This window comes from Ammospiza nelsoni, chromosome 2, assembly GCF_027579445.1.
Source record: "Ammospiza nelsoni isolate bAmmNel1 chromosome 2, bAmmNel1.pri, whole genome shotgun sequence".
Lineage (NCBI taxonomy): Eukaryota > Metazoa > Chordata > Aves > Passeriformes > Passerellidae > Ammospiza > Ammospiza nelsoni.
In genome coordinates this window covers 50,207,836-50,231,087 of record NC_080634.1, presented here as the reverse complement: position 1 = coordinate 50,231,087, position 23,252 = coordinate 50,207,836, and the positions used below count along the sequence as shown (strand labels likewise).

General features: G+C 42.9%; 2 protein-coding genes across 8 annotated transcripts in view; one reads left to right on the top strand and one right to left on the bottom strand.

Moving 5' to 3' along the window:
* PAN3 (poly(A) specific ribonuclease subunit PAN3) overlaps positions 1 to 12,698 on the bottom strand; it is a 79,295-nt gene extending 66,597 nt beyond the window's left edge. For all 7 annotated transcript variants that reach the window (XM_059467177.1, XM_059467175.1, XM_059467178.1 and 4 more), the window contains exon 1: positions 12,057 to 12,698. In XM_059467177.1, the coding sequence (XP_059323160.1) occupies positions 12,057 to 12,486 (430 nt within the window). In that variant the 5' untranslated portion in view covers positions 12,487 to 12,698. The remainder of the gene's footprint in view (positions 1 to 12,056) is intronic.
* A 7,106-nt stretch (positions 12,699 to 19,804) lies between these two features.
* FLT3 (fms related receptor tyrosine kinase 3) overlaps positions 19,805 to 23,252 on the top strand; it is a 42,862-nt gene continuing 39,414 nt past the window's right edge. Inside the window, exon 1 of the mRNA XM_059465995.1 lies at positions 19,805 to 19,879. Within this exon, the coding sequence (XP_059321978.1) occupies positions 19,825 to 19,879 (55 nt within the window). The 5' untranslated portion in view covers positions 19,805 to 19,824. The remainder of the gene's footprint in view (positions 19,880 to 23,252) is intronic.

Below are 23,252 nucleotides of genomic sequence, written 5' to 3'. Positions count from 1 at the left end.
AAATGCTTCCTTAAGAGCTTAAGACAATTTTCATCATCTCATTCTTTGTAAAGTGGCAACAATTTCCTGAAACGTAGCCCAAAAAAACCTCTAGATTGAAACAAAATGTGAAAGATGCAAGAAGATATTCATCCCACTGAAACAAAAGTCTGACATACAAAACTTTAACCACATATAAATTAACTCAATACTAAAAAGTTACAAAGAAAACAAGAAGCTGTCATAATTAACACAAAACTCTCAAGCAGGTATTACTTTGACAGGGGAAAAAAAGGCATTTACAATGGTATGCAAGCTGCAGTTCAAATGAACCTTCTGTGAAAGCACCCACAGTAAATTATAAAGACACTCATCAGTGTGGCCAGGCCACTGCGAGCCAACAGGCATGAGTAATGGGTAGCTTCATGGTAGGAAGGCACACATCCAACTCAGAGGAACATCCTGTACCAAACTATCCAACTTGAACTTCTGGGAGGACTCGCAGCCAGGTGGTGACACCCGGAAACGACTTCCTGACCCTAACCCTCAAAGGAAATAAAATGCAACTTAGTGGCACAGCTAAAGGAATGCATACTATAAACCCTCAATTTTCAACAGAACAGCAATCTTCCCTCCAAAACAGACTGCATAACCTGGTGAGCCATTTCCATGTGCTAGGCACAGGAAACAGCAAAAGAAGTACAGTCATACATAACCACAGGAAGGGCTGGAAGAGGATGATGAGTAGCACGCACAGCACAGACAGAAGGAAACACTGTCCAGCTGCACTCCCCTGAGACTGAAGCTGCATGAATCAGCCCACTGGGGGTAACACCAACACCAGTTCAAATGGAGAACTCTATGTGAGAGACCAAATAAATGGAATATCTCAGTGGCAATAAACATCAGTTTTGCAAGGGAAAAAGATTATTGAACTTTTGTTGCCAAATTGAGAACATTATTTGTTTATTCTGTAGGTTTGAAGGAAACACCTAAGTAACTTTAAAGATGCTAAGTATTAATGAACTGCTACTTCTTTTTACAAAAATTTTTTAAAGTTACCTAAGAGAACAGGAAAATAAAACTCCTTCCACTAGCTATGCTCTAGTTCCTCCTTCATAATTTTAAGTAGGTAGCTACATAGAAACTTCAGAAGTCCTCTTGCTACAGCTCTAAAAAGACCAAACTTTTTTGATTTGTCTTTTAAATGGCTGTTCCTCTTTTGCCTTCATTTAGGAAAGTCACATTCAGGAGTCTAGGAAAAGTATTTTATAGTTCAACTGCTGTACTATGGAAAATAGTAATGTCTGCAGTAATGCCAGTTACAGTCTCATCCTCCTGCTACAGTCAGTCCCAAACTCATGCTGTCATGGTTAGCATCTTATACAGGGATTTCTGGCATCACGAAAAACACTAGGATTCATTCATACCAGAAAACAAAAAATATAGCAAATCCATATCTAATTGTAGGCAGTTTCAGTCCAGTTTGCCAAGGTTTTAATTGTAGTTTTTATTTCTTCTAAAAATACATTTCCAACATAGCTTTCTCTGCCTATACTTCAGTGTTATCAAAACCTCCTTCAGTTTTTATGCTGCACCTTGACTGATCAGGTTCCTGTTCCTAAACTGACCTGTTCCAGGTTCCTAAACAGTTCCTGTTTTATTTTCAGGAACAACTGTCATTTTAAGGTACACTATAAAATTTCAGCAGTATATCTGCTACTTCATCTTATGCTTTTGCCTGAAATTATAGAGTCTATCCAATTTTTAGCAAACTAGCAAGACACTCCCTCACATGACACCATCAGCTTTCCAAATCCTTCAGGCTCTGTTAGAGAATTAAGAAAAATGCTATTATTCCTGCTTCTCACTATGCTAGAGAGCATAGAGTCATCATGAGAATCCAGGTACCTTCATTTCTCCCTTGAACAAATACAGCTAAATGCACAAAATCCTTCAAACTGGGGAGAAGCAAATGAAAACTGACAAGTTTTCCCACACTGAGAAACACCAGAGCTGGCCTGCAGTAACTCCAGACAGGTGGTACAGCTCAGTCATCCAATATCCAAACAGAGCACTTGAACCTGTGACAGTAGCCTTGCCAGGGCACACATACACCACCAGGTGCTCTGCTCCTGCTCTGGCTGAAACACCCTCAGTGCCAGGCAGGTCAAGCTGCAGGCACGAGCAGGCATTCAGCAGCAACCCCAGAGCTGAGCAAGGCTGAGGCTGCTGCTGCAGCCTTTCTACTGCTGCTATTTGCTACGCCAGCCTATCCAAGACACTTAAAGCTGCTCAAAGCTACAATTTAGGCTATTGGCACAGTGATATCTAACAGGGCACTTCAAACAGCAGAAGCTACTCGAGAACATTTCCTTTTATCATCTCTGTACTGAAGTGCTATGGTTTGGCCACACCAATCAGCCTCCTTGTGCCACTCCAACAAATTGCTGTACTCCTCCAGTGCTGACCCACCTTCGCAGCGCTCAGTTCCACTAGTACCACAGCAACTTTTTTATTGTCCTCTTTTTATTGTCCTCCAGGATTTTTATTGTCCTCTTCCAAACTGTCTAGAAACATACTGCTAGCAGAGGGACTCAGAGCACAAGAAAGCATATTCCACAGGAGCAATCAAAAGAAAACCAGCAAAAGTACACCCAATGGAGCTGAGGACAGTTTTCTTGGCAGTAGCTCAGGTTTAGAACAGAATGCTCTAAAAGTGGCAAGTATAGCTATTGCCTTCAAAAGAAAATTCAATACTAGCTTCCTTAAACTGTCTTCCCTGTAGCAATCAGCAAGAAAATTAAGCCTGCAGAAAAGACAAGAAAAAGTAATTATTGCATTACTTACAGAGTGAAAAAAAAGTGTTCAATACATAATCTGTGTTCAGGGACATTCAGCTTTTACACTGCTGATAGCCCAGCAAATACCTGAACAACCAAAGCATTTTTACTGTATTTGCCACCTGGCCTTCTCTATGAAAAGCAGACAACTTTCTCCTCCTTCTGCCAAACATTCAGCAAAACAGAAATTCTCACCAGCGTCTTGAAGACCACAAGTTGAGAAAAATTATTTATCATAAGTAATCCATAAAAGGTCTGCAGAAGTGGGCACACTTTTACCACAACAGCAGTATGGTATTAAGAAAGTGGAAGCCTAGGCTGGGAAAAAAAACTCCAGTCCTCATAAAGTTTTTATTTTTATGTATTTACTAATTCACATCAGTACCTGCATTTGATTTATCCATCCAAATCTTTCCTATAGAACAATTGCAAGCAAATACTTTAAAACATTCCATACACCATGCTATTAAAAATACCAATGAACTTCTCATGTCTGTCTTTTCTCTTTTAAGACACTGATTACAACTTTAGTAAGTTTAGGCAATTTTTGGAAAACCCTGAATTACCTATTTTTTGTTAAAGGAATAAGCCTTTCTGCTGTGCAGCAGCACTATCCATACAGGTTCTTCTTGGACAGAAGCAAAACCTTCCTGATAAAAGCAGAAAGGCTGACCAGGCAGGTCTGAGTAAAGACAGATGCGCAAGCAAACAACAAAGAATCCAGAGGGGAAAAAAAATGGTAACGCGTTATGTAAGCAGCTGTGTGAAAACAGAACAAATTTCTGAATTCCATCAATATTCAAGACAGAAGGTACATCCTGGCAATTCTGGAAAGAAATTAAAGAGAACGTCTTGAGAAATTAAGACAAAATTTTCTACTTTTTATACACATTATCTAATACTTTTCTTGCTTGGTGAGTAACACTGCAGCTTAATGTGAGAACTGCAATTAAAAATAAATATCTTCTTATATAATTCCTCTCCCACAGAATTTTAGCAGAAAGTAGGCTTCCTGCCAGATGCAGACACCAAAGAAGAAAAAAAAAAAAAGATAGTTAGATAGTTACTTTTGCCTTACCCATTACAATGACATTTTTCAGAAACAAAGTATCTCATCACAGCTTAAGTGCTTGAGTAGTACCACCATGAACACAACACATGTGCTTCAACTGAAAGAGTCAGTTCCAGTGAATTTCAGTTTAATGCTTGCCTTGTCTAACACTACCACTGTCAGAACACTAATAGTAACTGAAAAGATTTTTGATACTTTCATTCTGTGATTTCACTAACTAGTAAACAAATATTGCATTATCCTAGACTACTTCTTTTATGAACCCAGTATCAGCACTGATGATCTTAGACACTGTTTGTAATACAAGAAAGGATCCTTTCCAATAATGTGATATATTACTACTAAAGTGAATGGGTAAAGCAAGGCCACAACAGATTTAGTTGACAATTTTCAAAACAATATTTTAAAGATTTCTGGCAAGGTAATAAAACATGGATTCAAATGATTCATTTTGCTATTAGTTTTTTTTTTTTTTTCTAAATGTACAATTATTTTAGGCCAAGTAAAAAGTTCATATATGGTATTGATTTAAACTCTGAGCACAGCAACAGTGCACTTTTCACATGCTGGTAAACTGAATCATAGGTTCACTGCATACATGTGCATCCTAAGGACAAGGTATTATCTCAGCTAGACATAAAGCAGTAAAAAACTACAGTGCCATATCTCCACAGGAATTTACAGAGATAGCTACCCTAATATTGAGACAAAAACAATAAAACATTTATACAAAGCTTATCTAAGTAATTTAAGATTTGTGTCCTTTTGGTCACCCAGAAGCATCAAGGTGTCAGAGGAGCTTACACTCATTTTTCTTTCTGTACTGACATGTACATTTCTGTACACCAGGAAACCCTGTGCTGCTGGTGCTAACCTCACTTGCACACCTCAGTGCTATTTTCTCTGCAGTACTCCAGCTTGGAACTTGTTAGGGAAACTGGATTCTCCACTGCTCTTATGCCTCTCTCATTTAATGCAACATGTTTGAAACACAGACTAGCAATCTCTGAAATAGAGGCACCAGACAAAGAAAATGAACGATGCTTCCAGGCACGAGAGGCAAAAATGAAAGCACAGCCTGGGTTAGGACACTGTGACAGAGTGCAGTCAGAGGGAGGACAGCACAAGTGAACCAAGTTGGCTGAAAGGCAGACAGGAAGCAAAACAGTTTGGGAAATGCTGCCTTATTTACAAACACTCCCACTACACCACGAGATATTCATGGGCAAGCAAAGGAAAACAGCTATCTTTACCATAATAGTAAATGGCTGGGCTGTCTTTTTTTATATACCTCACATATCATAGAAGCATCTGATAAAGATAAAGCATCTGAAGAAGACAGAAAAACAGCATAGGTGCCATCCTTCTGCTCTGTAAAAGTCTTTTTGCAGAGTCCAGAGCAGCTGCACTCCTCCTCACGGACCAAATCCAAAAGCACAGTGATAATACAAATTAAAGTTGATACTTTCTCAAAAGAGTAATCAGAACTATTCTGTTATCAGAAACAGCAATTTAAAGTGATACAATTACTTAATACCATAGCTTTCAGAGCTCACCCTCTCCACGATCTTTCACAATTCCTAAAAAAATTGCATTGAACTGTTCAATAAACGGCATCAATTTTTTCAAACATTTAAGCTTTTGTTTTAAAAGCCTCCAACTAAAACTCAACTTTTTATAAAAATAATTTGCATGAAGCATGTGCAGATAACCTGAAGAGAACATAAGGATATTTTTTCACAGCAGATAGGAGAATGCACAAAAGAAAAGTCTTCCTGACATTTGCCTCAGCAGCAGACCAACTGAAGTTGAGAGACTATCCATAAACTACAGGAATCACACATTGTATGACCAATTTGACAACAACTTGTATAATCTGGGTCTCTGCTCTCACTTTTATATATACTTGCTTTGTTTCTATAGCTATATTCTCAAATTTTAAAAAGGTCAGGAGTAAAAGGCCGTTAAAAGCAAATTAAATACAAGTAAGTTCTAAGCACAAAATATCTTTGAGAACCAAACAAGGCAACCACATGATTGGAAGTTTTTTGACTACTCATGAAGCCTACACACACACACGAGTGTGATCAATTTCAACTCGTGTCCATACACACACAGTGATTCACCACACCATTTTTCTGGTGGCGTAAAGCATAACATCTTTACTCAAAAGCAACAAATCAGGAAAACATCAGCCACATCAGCTTACTACGTAAATCCCTGCACTGACCCCTTTTCATCAGCTGCCTCACAACCAAGATTATTTTTTCTGCTTTGGAGGTTCTATGGAAATGCTTGTGTCTATCACCCTAGCCTCACTTACCCTTTGCCCACTTTACCCACAACAGTCTAAATTTGCTTATAGCTGGTTCCTTACACATGGAAACCTTTCTGAGCTAATCCTCAGAGTCACTACTTTCTGGACATTCAAATCATTCCTGAAGGCCCACTCCTACAGCAACACCTAAAAAAAATCAGTTTCTAATACCTGCTAAACAGAAATTAAACAAGGATGTCCTCAGTCTTGAAAAACAAGCTTCCCATAACTAAGATATAGCAGAGAGTTTGCTCCTATAACATAACTACCCCCACAATCACACTCCTTTCCTTGTTTGCCTTTGAAGACAGAAAACAATGACAAGAGTAATAGTGCTACAGTATTCTTCAGTACCCAACACAAGATGGGTCCTACCAGAAACAAGTGGTTACCAATACTCCTCAGATATCCACAATTCTTGTGAAATATCTGAACTCCGAATGATTTCCTACGCAACAAGGAAAAATCATGAGGTATATAAGCAGATAAAATGAAAGCAAATTAATAGTGCAATTTTTTAAGTTTCACTGCCCTCAAAATCTCAAATAACTTTTCAGATTGAGAATTTTTTCCTTCTCTTTCTTTTTCTTAGGTCTCCCAAATCATTTTCCTCCTATGAGCCCTTCACTTAACAGAGACTCGTGAGTCCCTTCCAACTCAGAATATTCTGTGATTCTGTTATTTCCACATGAAACCCATAAAAGCAAAAAGAAAACCCATGTCTAATTGCCCAATTTCTGGAGCTGACATATGAGACAAAAAGTGATTAAGTGAACTCAGTAACTTTCATTTCCTCTCATGCTTCTGTAAGACGTTATTGGTTTTACTCTTCAATTCTCAAGTGTATTGGTCTCCAAATGCTAAGAATTTTTTTCCCATTTCTTAAAGATATTCAGAGCAAAACAAGATGAAAATTGTATGATCTGCCAACTCCCAGAAAAGGCATAATGAAAATTAAAGAGGGAAGTACCTCCAAAGGAAAAAAACTCCAAGTGAGGTTACCAACTAATATAGCATCACTCACAGAAAGCATAAACACGTTTGGCAAAAGAATTCTCAAGCATACACCTTTACTATAACATGTACTTTCTCCACACAAGTGGAGAAGAAACAAACCCCAGGAAAAGTGAAAAGTATGTGACATACTGCAACTATACTTGTACTTAAAAGTTTCATATAACTGCTTCTAAACATTTCAACTTATAAATACTGAAATGCTACCAAAGATAAGAAAAATCCACATTTAGAATAAACCTGACCACTTTCACTGCATTAAGAAATGTAATCCAACAGATTACCTTTGGTATGAGTTTTGATGAATAGCTATATTTCCATTTTTTCTGTGTCAGCTGCTTCATCTTGTTTAAAAAGAAGTGTACTGGTAAAGAATCAAGCACCCTTTAAAAACCAGAACATTCACAAATGTCTATGTCTTTCCACTCCAAGCCTAGTGTATTTAGGGATGTCCCAAAACCTAAGCTGTAATGCTCACTAAACCAAACATGGAGCAATTGCTTATGGAATTGCTACAGCAGTGACCACTACTGCCCTGACTGGACACAACATGCAGATGGTTGGCCGTGAAAACAGAAATAATGCTTTTATTAGGGCTGTGAAAACAAACATAATGCTTTTATTAGGCCAACCCAACACATGCCAAGTCTTGATATCCCTTCCACCTTCTCGCAGGCAGGCAATAAAGTCCATTCACAGATGGGCTGTTCTCAGCAGCCATAGAAAAACACCACCTTGCAGAAACACGGACCTGTTTTCCAACTACAGATTTCCTAGGAGGACTTTTGCAAAAGGCTTTCTAGCAGAGAACCAGATGCAAACATGTCACAGTGAGAGGGTGGGCTAGGCTCTGGCACTGGAAACTCACACAGCAGCAGCACTGCTGCTGTGGCCAGCTCCTCACAGGCAGCCACTGGGCCCAGAGCACACCCGGCACTCCTCAGCTCAGCAGCCCGGTGTTTTATAGGAATCAGAAGCCAGAAGAAAGGGCCAGTACTATGTATTACAAACTTCACAGCAAAATTGGGGCAGAAATTAGCACATGTCTGAAGCCATACTTCAGCTTGTACCTATCAATATATAATATGAGATCTACATGCAAAAGAATATTACACCTGTTCAACTACCTGAAAGTTAACAAATACAATGACAGTCATTCATGCAACTTTAACTTATCTGACCTAGGTATAGGCATGATACATTTTAATACCACAACACTTCCCTCTAAACCTTTCCTCAGGCAGCACTGAGAAGGGATGGCGGCCTAGGAACAAGCCCACAGCATGCAGCAAAGCAGGCTGCTGGTCTGCTGCTTACAGAAGCTGCAAAGTGCCACAGAGAACAGAGGGCACATACAAGAAGAGAAATTCTTCATGCTACCATGATCTCCTTCCATAAGCTACTCTTTTAAGCCCTGTTAAACATATCTTTTCCCCCAAAAAGCAAGTACCAGTCATTCATCCACCTCTGCTTCTTCTATAGCCTTTAGGCATGTGGGACATACATCTATTAGAAAAGCACCATGAGCAAATTTAAGTAGCTACCAAATTTGGAGAAAACACATTCTTTTCCTTTCCCCCTTATTTTGTCACAGAAGTTCTATGTAAAAAGGATTAATGTTTTTAAATAAAATTTTAGATAGGCAATATCAACTATATTCCCTATTCTGCACGCAGTCAGCTGGCCACCTTACTCTTGGAAGGTGAACCACGCAGAAGGCTGAGCACTCAACTCTGATGGAAGAGACAGAAATGGTGCTTTGAACACATGCTCCATGTCAAATGGTCTGGGGGCAGTGAGCAGCAGCGCTGCCTTCTGAGAGTGGGTGGAGCTCATGGGCACGGTCAGCGTTGCCCCTCAGGAACACAAAAATCCACACCACCAAGCCAAAGCCACATTAAGCCAAATACTTCATCATCTCTGACACTGGACAGCAGTAGCTATGTGGACAAAAGCATAAGTATGAGACAAGGATAAAGCAGGATTTCCCAGCAGGCTTTCAGCCATACATATGTAGGGGAAGATGAGTCTGATCCAGAGATGGGGATTTTTTTGTATTTAATAATCCCAAGGAGAGTTTTCTTCCAAGACTATCTGATCACTTCTGGAAATCTCATATGTTAGTGCCACAAACATCTATGGGCACAGAATAGCTTAACCACACATCACCTGAGAAACTGCTCCTGGTTAGCTCTGAGGATGTCAGCTGTTCATTCCCCTTCATACTCTAATAGTGGAATACTTCCACACTGGAATATTTCTTGCCTTTTCACTGCTCACCATCTCCTCATCACTCAACACTCTTACCACCCATGTGGTGAAAATAAGTTGGTATTTGGGGAGCCCTTGTGATTACCACAGAAAAACCTATAAGTAAATTAATAATCCTGTACTCAAAGCAGGATTAGAGTAACACGCATGTTAGAATGAGGCACTGACCCACTTTTAACAATAAATAGGACTACCCAGTTAATTAGTCAATGAGCATTATCTCCTCTGTGCACTGAATGAGGCTGGTGGCCAGTGAGAAAGGAGCAAGAAAAGGTGGCATCCACAGTCACCTTAAGACTACCAAATACTTCTGAATTAGACAGTCAGTGACTGTACAGGCAGGTGATTTTTGGCAATTCCCACTTTCATATTCTTAACTTCAGAACTTTTTTAATATGACTTTGTGTCTTACTTCCTACATGCAGAGAAATAAAATTTTCATTCCATCTACTTTAAATCACACTGTTAACACCACAGGCCATCAGCAAGGTAAGGAATTTAGATACTAGCCTGTCAGTACCTACATATATCAACTTCAGATTTTGAAGGATTATTTTATTATTTTCCTTTTTTTTTTTTTTTTTTTTTTGCATCCCAAACCAAAGTTTAGAAGTGAGATTAGGCCCATTTCCTGGCTTTTCAACTTTAATTTCCCTGTCCTTTGTTTCTGGGCTCTTCTTCCTCGCTAGTGTCCTTTAAGATCCACCAGTGGAAGCTTCTGCCCCCTACAACAAGCGATGTGGCCTTCCCAGCAGGCAGCCACTGACAGCATTGTAGTGAGTTTCTCCCTTCTTGGTGCCCCCACTTCTCAGCTGGGTACAACTGCAGCAAGCATGTTCAATGGAAGCAAGTGTTGCAAATAATTTAACTGCTCAGCAGTATCAACCCCCAAGCACACACAAATACTGACGGTTTTTGCCTTGGATTCAGGGCTTAGACAATTTTTAAAATTGTTTCTTAGAAGAGCATCCTTCACATAGGAGCTTTTAGCTGCAAACTAAATTATGCAGCCTCTCCCCAAGTCTGAATCCCCTAAGCATTTTCTTTCCCACAGGGAAAAGGTGTGTTTCACACCAAATTCTGTCCAAATGAAAAATTAACAAAGATTGACTTATTGCTGCTGAATCCCTCCAACATGTGTCTACTTAATTAAAAAGAAAAAAAGGCAAGAGAGCCTTCAGCTTGAATAACTTAAGTTTAACAAAAATCTGGAACACTTTTAATAGAAAGCCTTACGCACTGGTATATTAAAGGCTCCTCATGAAAGGGGAGACATAACAGTGTTGTGTTAATGCAAGACACTGAGAAGCTACCAACTACAGAGATAATACTCAGCAGCACAAGCTCACCACACCTGGCAAAACAACAGCTGCAAGACCCTGAAAGATTTATCAAGCACTAAAAACCTACATACTGAGTGTTCAGCATGGTTGCATCTTAATTTCAGAAAAAAATATGGTTGTGACCATTTAGTAGCTAAAGCATTTAATGTAAATAAATGCCATGTTTGTGTCAAAAATCAATAATGCAGCCAAGCTGGATATACTCATATAAAGAGGCACGGCTTTTCTCAAGGAGCATGTTTTCCTAGCCTGCCAAATGCTGCTTCACCTACAAAACAAATGGTTATTAAAATCAGTTCACTGCAAGCTCCATCTAACTATCGGCCTGCACATCAGGGGGATGCAACACCGAGCAGCAACAGCAGTGCAGCTCTGCATGACACACAAGCTATCTGAACTCTTACCATCTGAAAAGGGGCTGCGCATAAGGGCTGGAAAACCTCAAAAAAAAGATTCTGAGACAATTTCTGCTCACAGTAGTAAATAACAGAGACACCTATCACAGAATCATAGTAACATTGAGGTTGGAAGGGATCTGGGGATCATCTAGGTCAATCCCCCTGCCAAGGCAGGATCACCTACAGCAGGTTACACAGAAATCCGTCCAGGTGGGGTTTGAATGTTCCCAGACAGGGAGACTCCATAATCTTCCTGGGCAGCCTGTTCCAATGCTCTGCCACCCTCAACGTAACGCAACTCTTCTCATGATGAAGTGAATCGTAATTTGTAAAAATTTTTTTTCGCAATTTTAACTGGAGCATTTCAAACTTCCAAGAGCCGACACTCAATACACGCTGCTCGGAAGATCCCATCCAAGGGTACCGCTAGGGAAAGCGCTGCCTCCCTGCTCCCGGCCTGACTTCGGGCAGGGAATACCTGCGAACCTACACCAAGCCTAGCGCTAGAGGAACGGATGGACAGCTGCCCGGGAGCCCCTTTAAAGCCACACAGGAGGAACCCCCTCCCACAAACACCTGCCCGCTTCTTCCCATCGGTGCGGGCCGGGTCTCCTATGGGCAGCCAGCCCAGCCCCGTCCACCCACCCGGGACAGCCGCAGCCGGCCCGGGGTCCCCCGCCACCACTATGGCTGTTGTTATTTGTTTCCGGCAGCACCGCGGCGTGTCGGGGATGAGGAACACCGCGCCGCCCGCCGCCCGCTCCCGGCAGCGCCCCCAGCCCACCGCACCGCACTCCCGGGCCGCCCCGCCGCACTCACTCGCCAGCCGCGGGCCATCCAGCCCCCCGCCGCCGCCGCCGCCGCCTCCGCCGCCTCCCGCCCCCAGCTCGGCTTTCTTAGGCCCCACCACCGCTGCCGCCGGGCCCGAGCTGGCCCCGTGAGCCGAGTAGCCCGGCCCAGCGGCGGCGGCGGGTGGGGGGATGCCGAGCGGGAGCCCGCCGAGGGGGGGTGCGGCGGGCCCCGGGCCGGCGGGGGCGGCGCCCGGCTCCTCATGCAGGAACTGGCACTCCTCGCCGTAGAAGCAGGTCTTGTCCTTGGCGTAGTAGCGGCAGAACTTCAGCTTCACGGCCCCGCCGCCGCCGCCGGCCCCCGCCCCGCCGGCCGCCGGACCCGCCACGCCGACCCCCGCCCCCGGCGGCGGCCCCACCACCGGCGACGGCGACGAGCAGGGCAGGCCGCTGCTGTTCATGGCAACCGCCCCGCCGCCGGGGTCGGCACCATGGGGAAGGGGGCGGGCAGGGGGAAGGGGCGCGGGGACCGCCGTCACCCCGGGTCCGGCTCCGGAAGGGGCAGGAGGAGGAGGAGGGGGCGACTCCGCGCCTCTTAAAGGGGCCGCGCGGCCCGGGGCGGCGGCGCCTCCTCCTCCTCAGCGGTCCCGGCGCTCGGGGTTGTTTATGCCATTTTCCTCTTCCTGAGCGGCCGCGCCTGCGCCGGCGCGGAGCATGCTGGGTAGCGCCGCCGGCCGGGCCGCGGAGGCGGAGGGGGAGCCGGTGCCGCGGGAGGGCGGGCGGGGGCGGGAGGGGCGGATGCCGGGGCGCTCCGCCGAGCGCCGTGTGCGGCGGGGCCGGGGCGGCGAGGGGTGCTAAGCATCCTGGCGGGAGGTGTCAGGCGGCGGGTGACGCCCGGCCCCTGCCCCGGGGCCGCTCGGTTCTCAAGCGCTGTGCCGGGCTGGATCTCGAGCCTTCTCCCGCTTCGCGGGGTCCAGGTCAAGGCACCGGCCGTCCCCGCAGGATCTCAAGCGGTTTCCCTCCACAAAAGTTTCTCTTTCCTGCCATAAAACCACACGGCAGCCTGCTGGCCGTGCCGTGCCTGCTGGCATAACGGGAACGCGGCCAGAGGGATTCTCCTTCTCCTGGTGACGAGACGAAGTTCTTAAGAAAATGCTTCACGTCTTTACCCCGGAGCTCGGAGAACTTCGTTGCGTGAATTTTAACTGACTGTCTTGCGATGCTACTCAAGATTTTAATTTTTTTCAGTTTTTACTCAGTCAAGTTGTTGGCATAGTTCGTGGTGCTGAGATAGCTGAAATAGTGTGTATATATGTAGTTGAGAAAATAAAGTGTACTTGATATTATTTTGGTAAGAAAAACATTTACTGTAGAATTAAGATTACTTGTTGTCTATCATAGCCTTCTCTCTTATTAAAAATGAAATGAAAATCAGGGCTTGCCTAGAAGATGCTTTGACAGTTTGTGTGAAAAGAAATTTTAAAATAATGAGTGAGCTTATCTCATTGGAACAAATCAAAATCTTTCTTCCTCAGATAGAGTGTTCAAAGGCCTTGAGAAATAAAAGTGCCTTAAGCTGAAATCTCAAGATCAAAAGTTTTGGACAGAGAACTAGAGAAAGGACAAGACTACAACAATGTTAGACTTCAGTTTTAGACTGTATACCAAGAAGACAGGGTGAGGATATAATCTCTCTGTCATTCCCCACCAATTTTTTCTGAAGGTTTTTGCCTTAGATTCAGTGCTTGAGCAAACTTTTTTAAACTGTTTTTTAGAAAAACTTTCTTCATTATAGGAGCTTTTAGCTGCAAACTAAATTATGAATCCTCTCCCCAAGTCTGAATCCCCTAACCATTTTCTTTCATATGGAGAAAAGCTTTTAGCTTCTTTCAACAGTATGGCAAAGAGCTCACAGCTTCTCTCTTCCTCCAAGCTTGAAAAGTAAGCCAGAGTGTTTCATTGAGGTAATGCCAGGGGTGAGGGGGAGACAGGAACCCAATATCATTCTCTGCTTAAGCCTTACCATCAATAGTCTATTTATCAATAGTCTATTTATCGCCTCTTATTCCAGGAATGATGTCCCTTGGAAAAATCCCTTCCCTCCCCAGAGGTCAGACTGGGTAGAAAAGTTGTATGTACATGAGGTGGTTTGAAAGGGAGGCACAAAAATGTTAGTAAGGGATAAGAAAAATCTCAGCTTTCACCCAGAGTTTTCCCAAGATCTGTGGGCCCTTTGTCTGGAGCTTTAGTGTTGTGGATTTAATGGTATCAAATTATCTTACAAGAGATTTGGTGATACACATAGGGTAATGCCTTTTCTGGGTAAACTGGTTGAACATGAAGTTTATTCTTCCAAGCAAAGACTTGAGATGCATAGCCACTCCCATTGCAGAAGTGTATTCTAACCTGTGTTTTCAGCCTTGTGAATCTGCTTTTCCCACAGCTCTTTTTGCTGATCTCTGCACATGTCTAATATTACATGTGCACAGTGAGGTTAGGAACAAGGACACAAACAGGCTTGTGTACGCCCGACCCACATTTATTCTATCTGTATGCTGTAGCTCAGGTTCAAAACATTCCCACTGGATGTGGGAAGAGCTGAGATAGTGGGCTGGGCAGTAGTGCATGATCCTGCCAGCCTGAGTGCCCACCCAGCAATGAGGTGCGCACTGTGGTGCCAAGAATGTTGGGGTTCATCCCCACAAAGTCAGCCTAAGTGCTGTACCTCAGCCACTAAACAGCAAGCCAGCTTGGAATGTCCCTCACCTTTTCTACATTGTCTTGTCCAGTAGAGCAGAACCAATAATAGGAAGAGGCTCAAGGTGGCATGAGCCTCTTTTTGTGACTCTGGCAAGCTTTCATCTCTCCTGTCCCTTCATTTCTGTTCACTGTATACAAGGACGTGGCCTGAAGACTGACCAGCAGGAAGTGAATGTCCGTATGGGAGCCTGACATCTTCTCATTAATCATGTCTTCTCCAGATTCTGATTTTTATTGCCTGTTCCTGCTGGTCAGCCAGAGTGCTGAGGAGGCCCACAGACCATTCTCTGTCTGCTTCAGCTTGCTCCCCTGCTTCCTGAAGTGCATGGAGGTGTGCTATGCATGCCTGCAAAGGAGTGATTGATGATGTCATTTTTTCCACAAAACCAGGTCCCCTGATCATCGCAGCTGGCACCTCTGTGCAGAGTGTTGCTGTACTTTGCATGAAATTCAGGAAGCAAGAGGAAGGAGAAAGAGATAGATACCCCTGGGTCTTGTCCCACTTTGTAGTTAAGTGATAACCGTGGTGTGCTTTTTGACCCAGAAAGGGGGAAATACTGCTGTATGCACGCCTGCAGCCATGGCCAAGTGGCAGAGTTTGTATGAGCTGTGCCAGAAAGGCAGAATCAAACATTAGGAGATGAAAATTCGGGGGAAGGGAGGAATCCTTGGAAAGGAAACATCTGCCAAGAGCTCTTTTTTTCCAGCCAAATCATCTTGCAAGTGCCAAGTAGCTCCCCCTGTAACATTTGAACCACTCGTAAGAAAGCCGTGTTTGCTATCGAGAGTGACAGTTTCTCTTTGTGTCAACCCAGAATTAACATGTTTATTAAATCATGTGGAAACAGATCCTTAAGTGCAGGCTGGCATCAGATAATGCAAATGAATAACAATACTTTTAGAAGGGAAAGAGTTACTATAGCTGACTTTTTTTTAAGGTATAGGCAAGACAAGTTTTGTAGGTAGGAATCTTGTTTAACCAACCAAGTAGTTGGAAAAAGTAATGTGTGAACACTGGGTTTTTTCCAGCAGAATCAGCTGGGTCTATTAGAAGATACTATCTCTACTTATAAAACTGGCCATGGTATTACTGAAACAGATCAAGGGAAATACTTCTAAACAAAGTTTTCACATAATCTGAATTTCACTTTTAAAGTCTACTGTTATAGTATATAATTAAGAAAAAAACAGATGTGATCAGGGTCCACAGTAATATTAGATGAGAATTTAATGTTTATGAATTTTTCATAATTGCTAATAATTAATATTTTTTTCAAATAAAACCTGATACTTCAGACTACACACCAGCTACTGTCTGAAGTCAGGAAGAGATTGCCACTCTTGAGCAGATTATTCCATAAAATTAGGGAGTTTTTTATCTGTCTTTGAAATGTTTGAGAATTACTAATATGGCAGTCAGGATATTGGACTGCATGCACTGACCTGCTGTGGCAATACCCGTGGATCCCTAACTGGGCAGTTATCTTTACTAACTGTCTGGAAGAAACCAAGTGTTGCTCCCAACCAGACTCCTATTCATGTGTAAAAAAAAAAATTCACTTCAACTCAGTGAAGTTTTGAATTCAAATTAAGTCACAAATCAGCAGTTGACCCTGAAGTGCTCTTGCTAGCACCTACATTAATAATGTATGCTAACACTTATATTAATAATGTATGGAGGGGAGGTCTTTGCCCTAAGCTAGAATTAAAATTAGTAGGAGCACTAAAATATAAGTCTAGTTTCACTGTGCTGGTATGGCTTAGCTGGAGAATGCTCCCACTGGCATAGGCTTTATCTACCCGTTGCAGTGAAGGCCAACCAGGATGTGACATAAGCTGGATAAAATACTTGATAACAGAAACCATTTTCTCATGGTGGAAAAAAGCCCTGCTCACTCAAAGAACGCTTTACTGTCATAAACATGTGTATGATACATTCATTGAACCCTTTCGGACCCCAGTCCAGTATCTTTAGGAATAAGTTAATATGGCAGAATTTATAAATATGCTTTGGCTTAGTGCAGTAGATATGAACTGTCCTAGCTGGTTGTTTCACAGAAGCTTTTACACTGAAAACCTGACATAAACATTAAGGCTTCTGATACCAGATCAGCTGAATCACCAGCAACAGAGTTTCATTATTAAGTGGTAGTTTCTCCTTGTCAGGATCACAAAAAAGCAAAATGTCTTCAGTGGAATCCTAACAGCTACTCGTGCTGAGTGCATCAGGTGGAAGAGAAATCAAAGCACTTAGGTCACTTGCCAGTTTTAAATCAGAGGACAAGGATCCACTTGCCTGGTAGATATGTGTTTAGACAGGTCTTTGCCAGGCTACCCTACTGACAGTGAGCACTCAGTGGCTGGGATAGATGTCTGTTCTTTTCAGAACAGAAGTACAAACTGAGGGCAAAACCTGTCTAATATGTGTAGGATGAAAGGGGTACAGGGAAGTACAAAACACATAATTGGTAAAGATCTTGAACTGATTTGGTCCCAACACTGATCCCTCAGGCACAAGGCACACTTCCACTTGGATGTGAAGACACTGACTACAATTCCTTGAGTGTGAAGCCACTATCCAGCCAATTCCTTGTCCACCGATTGGTGCCTCTGTCAAATTCATGTCTGTCCAGTTTAGACACAAAGTTTCATGCAGGACAGTGGCCAGTCCTTTGCACAAGTCCAGGTAAATGATGTCAGTCGCTCTTCCCTCACACACCAAAGCTGTAACCCCGTTGTAGAAGGCCACCTGTAGATTTGTCAGGTGCCATTTGCCCTTAGTGAAGTCATTTTGGCTGTCACCAATCACCTTCTTGTTTTCCATGTGCCTTCTAATAGTTTCTAGGGGAATCTGCTCCATGATCTTGACAGACACTGAGACTGACTACGCTGGTCTGTAGTTCCTTTGGTCTTTTTTTTTTCTCTTTAAGATGATAAGGGATTGGGGTATCTGGTAAGGGATTGGGAGTGAAATGGCTGGGGCTGTTTAGCTTGTAGAAGAGAAGGCTTGGAGGGAACTTTATCAATGTGTATAAGTATCTGATGGGGGAGCCAGACTCATTTCAGTGACAGGACCAGATGCAATGTGCACAAACTGTAGCAGGGGAAGTTCACTCTGAATATCAGGAAACATTTTTATGCTGTGAGGTGTTTAAGTGCTGAATAGATTGCCAGGAAAAGTTGTGGGCTGTCCATCCCTGTTGGTATTTAAAACTGTACTGGGTGTGCTCTGGGGTAGCCTGTACTAGCTGATCATGTTTTGAGCATAGCACTGGACTAGACAATCTTCAGACGTGTCTTAAAACCTCATTCATGCTGAGGGACTGTATACCAGTGCAGGCTGTGGGAAAAAAAAGGGGCAACCTTCCAGCCAAAAAAGCTTGTTTCCAGCATGGTATTTTCCTGTTTACATCGATTTCTTTATTGCCCGTGGAATCCTATGCTTCCTTTTCTCATTTTTGCATCCTTGCAAATGTGTACCTCCCTAATTTTCATATCATTTCAGCTCCTGCCTTTGCACTGCAAAACACACACATTTGTATTGAGCACCACAGTACAATGCCATTGACTCAGTCAGTGTGCCTAAGGCAGTCTTGTGAGAGATCATGCATTCATATCCATGAACAATGCTGGTCTCTGTGCCCCATTGCCCCTGCAGTTACCTTCAGGATGTTTTATTGTATTTTCTTTTAGCTATGGTATGTCTGTCTAGTTCTGATTCATCTACATTTTTATTGTGACTTCCCTAATGCAGAAGGTATTTTATTATTGATATCAGGCAGATATCAATAAAAATTCTATATATAATCTCTGAGATGTTTCTGAGAACACTTTACCAGCACTGAGTTTATTTACTTAGGGATTCTTTGTATCCAGGTTCTGAACAATTGCAGAACGAATGATTAGCCCTTGGCAAGTAAAAATAACAACTGAATGAACAAAAAATATCACTTTATATATAAAATATAACAACTGAGCAAATGATAAAAATCCACTGGTCTGTCCTGGGGGATCATAGGGAGATGCTCGAGCTTAATCCTTAGAAGTGGATGCGGTTTCTGCCCGGTAACTCCGACGCACAGCTGTGCAAGGCAGGGAGATCTGTCTGCCCCTCTGCAGTGTCCTGTTCTGGTACAAATCAGTGGGGCTTGCTGACACCAGCAAGTTCACCTACACCAGGGCCAGTTCCACCTCTTGCACACCAGCAACCTGGAGCTGATGAGGAGGCAGCTCCTGAAGCACTACACTCCGAGAAAGGTGGCAAGCAGGGACAGGCTGAGGGCAGAGGGATTCTGCCTCTACAGGCTCATGTCTGAGCCTGGAGGCCTTTGTTTTTATCCCCTAGACAAGTAATCTGTGTAACAGCTTCAGAACAGCTGTGGCTCGCTTTGAACCTTCCTGCAAACAGTTCCCTGTTCCCCCTGGTATAAGCACAGCCCCGTGCCACAAGCCCACTCCCTGCCCCCAGGGTCTCGGAGGTGACCGCAGCAGGTCCTCTGTCACCAGCAGAGCAAGTGCTCACCAAGCATGGGAAACCTCCCTGCCATGACAGATGTGGCAGGGTATTCCCGTGGCGTTGCACTAACTTCATTTGGATTTTTTTTTTTTTTTGAGCTCTGCAGCTTTGGCAAAACACTTGCTCTTCCCCTCATAAGGACTTGTAGAAATTATGCTTACTGCCAGCATGTGAAAGCAGAAATTGTAAATGCTTCAAAAACAAGAGTTGAAGTGAGAAAACACGAATTTACAGGAGAAAATATGTCTTGGTAAGTGCGAGCAAAGGACTGGAGACTGAGCAGCTGAAGTGGAGGCAGCTGCTCAGCTTGGTGCAGGCATCCTCTGACAGAAGGAAGATGCTCCCTCACCCCCAGAGAGGCCCCTCTTCTCCATGTCCCGCAGCCATTTCCTTGTGGCTCAGGTCTTGAGCCCTCACTTTTGAAGAAGTGGTTTCACTGTGGGCAGTGTCAAGCACCGTTAAGGCAACCACCTGCAGGCTGAGTTTCACTCGGGGGCCAGGGCACTGCAGGGCACCACCAGCCATGACAGCGAGTTGGCCCCAGGGCGGCTCCGCTGGAACTCCAGTTCAGCTCACAGGTGAGGTCTTCTCATCACACTCCTCAGGCCCTTTCCTCTCCATTTCCCGCTCTCACTGCATCCCTTCACATCTTTCCCCTTTTGTTTCTTTTTCTCTTGAATCTTTTATTTTGTGTCTTATCTTTCTTCTCTCATCTGGAGATGCTCTTCTTCCTCCCATCACCCTAATCTCTCCCAGCCCAGCCTGGCTTTTGCTCTTACTGCATCTGACACATTTTATGCTCAAGGCAAAAAGTATTTAAATTACTGGGGTTTTTTGTTCTCTTTCTTCTGATTTAAATGTATTTCCTGCTGTTAATGCTAGTTTGACCTGAACACTTAAATAATATACCTGCAATTTCCCACATAAATAGTCTGTAAATCAGATACCTTAGTAGAGAGAAATATAATGATGCATCATTGTCTTATCAGGTTTTTTTGTTGTTGTTTAATGATCTAAATAGAAGGCCTGATATTAATATATAGAAAGTACCTTTGCGTACTGTTTGAGTGAAGAGTTTTGGAATTTAAAGTTTGTTTTCCTCTACTGAAAACCAGCCCAGCAGTTAACTGTTAAGAAAAAAGGAAATAGCATTTGTTTCCATCTCAAATACCTGAAACTCTTTTTCTCTAAAATTAATGGCTTGTTCCTATCAAAAATGATCTTGCTGATTCAAAATCCAGGACTGAGTGCATGTTTTTCTCCTGATTGATATAGTGCTGGTGCATACCTGAGAAAGTTTTTTTTAACAACCTGTGGTCCATTTTTAGCTCCATATACAGAGATAATAATATTTACTTCAAAGAGCAATTGTTAGGTATTATTCATTCATGGTTGAAAGTCTACGTGAGCTATTTGAAGAGAAGGTGGAGTAAAAGTGAAAATGAATAATTTATGATCTCGTGCTTTGCATGACTGTTCATACTACTAAGCAAACCCTGTCAAAGAGGGATTTCTGTATTTTCTTCTTGACTGGGCTTTGCTACTTTTGCAGGCTGCCTAACAAAATAAATAAAAGTTACTAGCATCTGGGATGTGATGGTGTCCAAAGGGCCCTGTCAGCATGGCTAAGAGACAGTTCTGCAGAGAGAGCAAAAGGTGTGAGAGCCCCAAGATGTTATCCTCTGATAGGAGGACTGATGTTCTTTCTGCTGAGATATTATTTAGTCAAGGCAAGGTGTACAGGGAGGCAGTGTTTCTTCTCATAAGGCTGGCTATTGTAAGGAAAAAATGCAAATGCCTTCGGACATACAAAACAGTGAGGATCTGAAGCATCAGAGACAGACTTGACAGCAAAAATCCTGAGAACTGCGAGTTCCACACGTGTCTCTAACAAATCACTCTTAAAAACAATTTTGGTGTAAATAATGTGAAGCATTTAATGAATTATATATGCTTTCTTAAAAATGCCTGTGTTCCCTTTAAGAATCTGTGTCTGGAGATAAAACTGAGTAATAAATTGTGTAGACAACAGATGGTATCCGTATGATGAACCAGTGCCATCAGAAATGGCAACACTTAACCAGCAAAGGAAAGCTAAAGAATAATAACACCTGTAGGGAAATCTCCACAATATTTCTTTAGACTTAAGGCAGCAGATCAGTCTTAAAATTACAGGCTCAGAACTGCAAAAGTTTTGAGAAAGAACAAGCATCTTGCCTGTGTTACTTGCTGCAAATAAATGCTCCCCAGCAGCAAGGAATTTAATCCCAAGAACTTCAGAAAACAATATACACAATACAATATATATGTAAATAGAACTATATACATTAAAAGCACTATTCCAGTTTCTCATCTTACATTCTTCTGGTCATCCCAAACAAGAGTTTGTGGCTAAAGGGAGTGTTATCTAGCATACAAATAGCCTTGCATTAATGGATGAGGTAGGAGCATGGATGGGGCCTGGGAACAGAGGCAGTAATAGTTTTGTGTTTTACAAATTGGAGAATTTTGTAAAAAGAAATTTTCAGTGACCTTTCCCATCAGAGGAAGTTTTCCCCTGACAACCACTCCTGCTCCCTTTTTTTTTTTTAATTGCACCCCTTTCTTACTGAGAGATGTTCATGAAACCCAGTTTCAGGGCACCTGAGAGAAATGAAGATGTGAGAAGCTGCCTAAGATCTCCTTGTGACTGGAAAATGAGAGGAAATTGTAGATGAGCAAGGACTGCAAACTCAGATCCCAACAATGTCCAGATTAGATTATGGTGTGTCTGACTGCACAAAAATTATAGGGCAGTACTGTTGAAAATTCCCTCACAGAACATACAAGTGTCCATTAAATTCCTATGGCAGAGATCCTGGAAAACATGAGATGGCCCAGCATGTTTCTTTTGGAGGAGAACCCAGAAATGTGTGGGACCCAGCCACCTGCAGGATCTGTTCTACTCCCAGCAATACACTGATTTCTCTCCAACAAATCAGCTGACAAACATTCCAGAGCAAGTTCAGGCACTGAGCCCTGCCACTGGCAGGGAGGTGAAATCAATGAGCACCCCAGGGGGAATCAAGTTTGATCTTGTCTCTTTTCCAAAACATGCAAAAACTTGGGTGCAAGCTGGTTGTGAATGTTGGATAAGGCCAGTACATGGTTTGCTCACTCAGGGAAACTGTTTGGCCCAGCAGACCACATATTCATGGTCATCCATCACCATATATTTCATGGATCAGAAGATAAGGTATCACTTCTGAAGATTCCTGAAGGTGAAAGGACTGTGGAGGAAAACAGTTGTATTCCAATGGAAGTAAATGCAACTTTAAACTACGGGTGTTTTTTTTCTTGTGAGGTTTGGAGCCATTTGTTTTTCCCCTTCTTTTCTCCAGAAAATTCCTCTGGTTACCCATATTCCAAGGTGCTGAGAAGCAGAAAGATGCCCAGAGTGCAGCCCGACTTCCAGGGCTGTCCCCACATCTCTGCCCAGTGTTGGGTGGGTGCTGCTGCTGCTGTGGCTGCTCAGCAGAGGCAGGTTTGTCAGCAGAGCAGGGCTGTGGGCACCCTGTCCTGCTGCAGGAGCCCCTCCTATAATGACCCCCAAAATAACATGGCATGGAGCACCTCCTGCTCACAGGCTTCTGAAAATGTACCTCTCAAAATACCTGAAACTTCATGAAACTCACATTTCAGCTGAGAAGCTGGTTTAGATCTCTGGGTTGATTTAGGTTTTCTGAAAATCTTCCTTTAAAACTGCTTAAAAAATGAGCAGGGTGAACAGACAGAAAAGCTAACTTATTGCCTGGATATTTGGCTCTGTTACTGTTGTAAAAGACAATAACACTTACTTACAGGCACTTACTCCTTTGGTGGCAGATAAGATTTCTAATGTGTGAGATAGAAGGGCTAGTTTGAAAAGTGATTTATTGTTACAACATGCTCTATAAGGAATATGTTGGATTT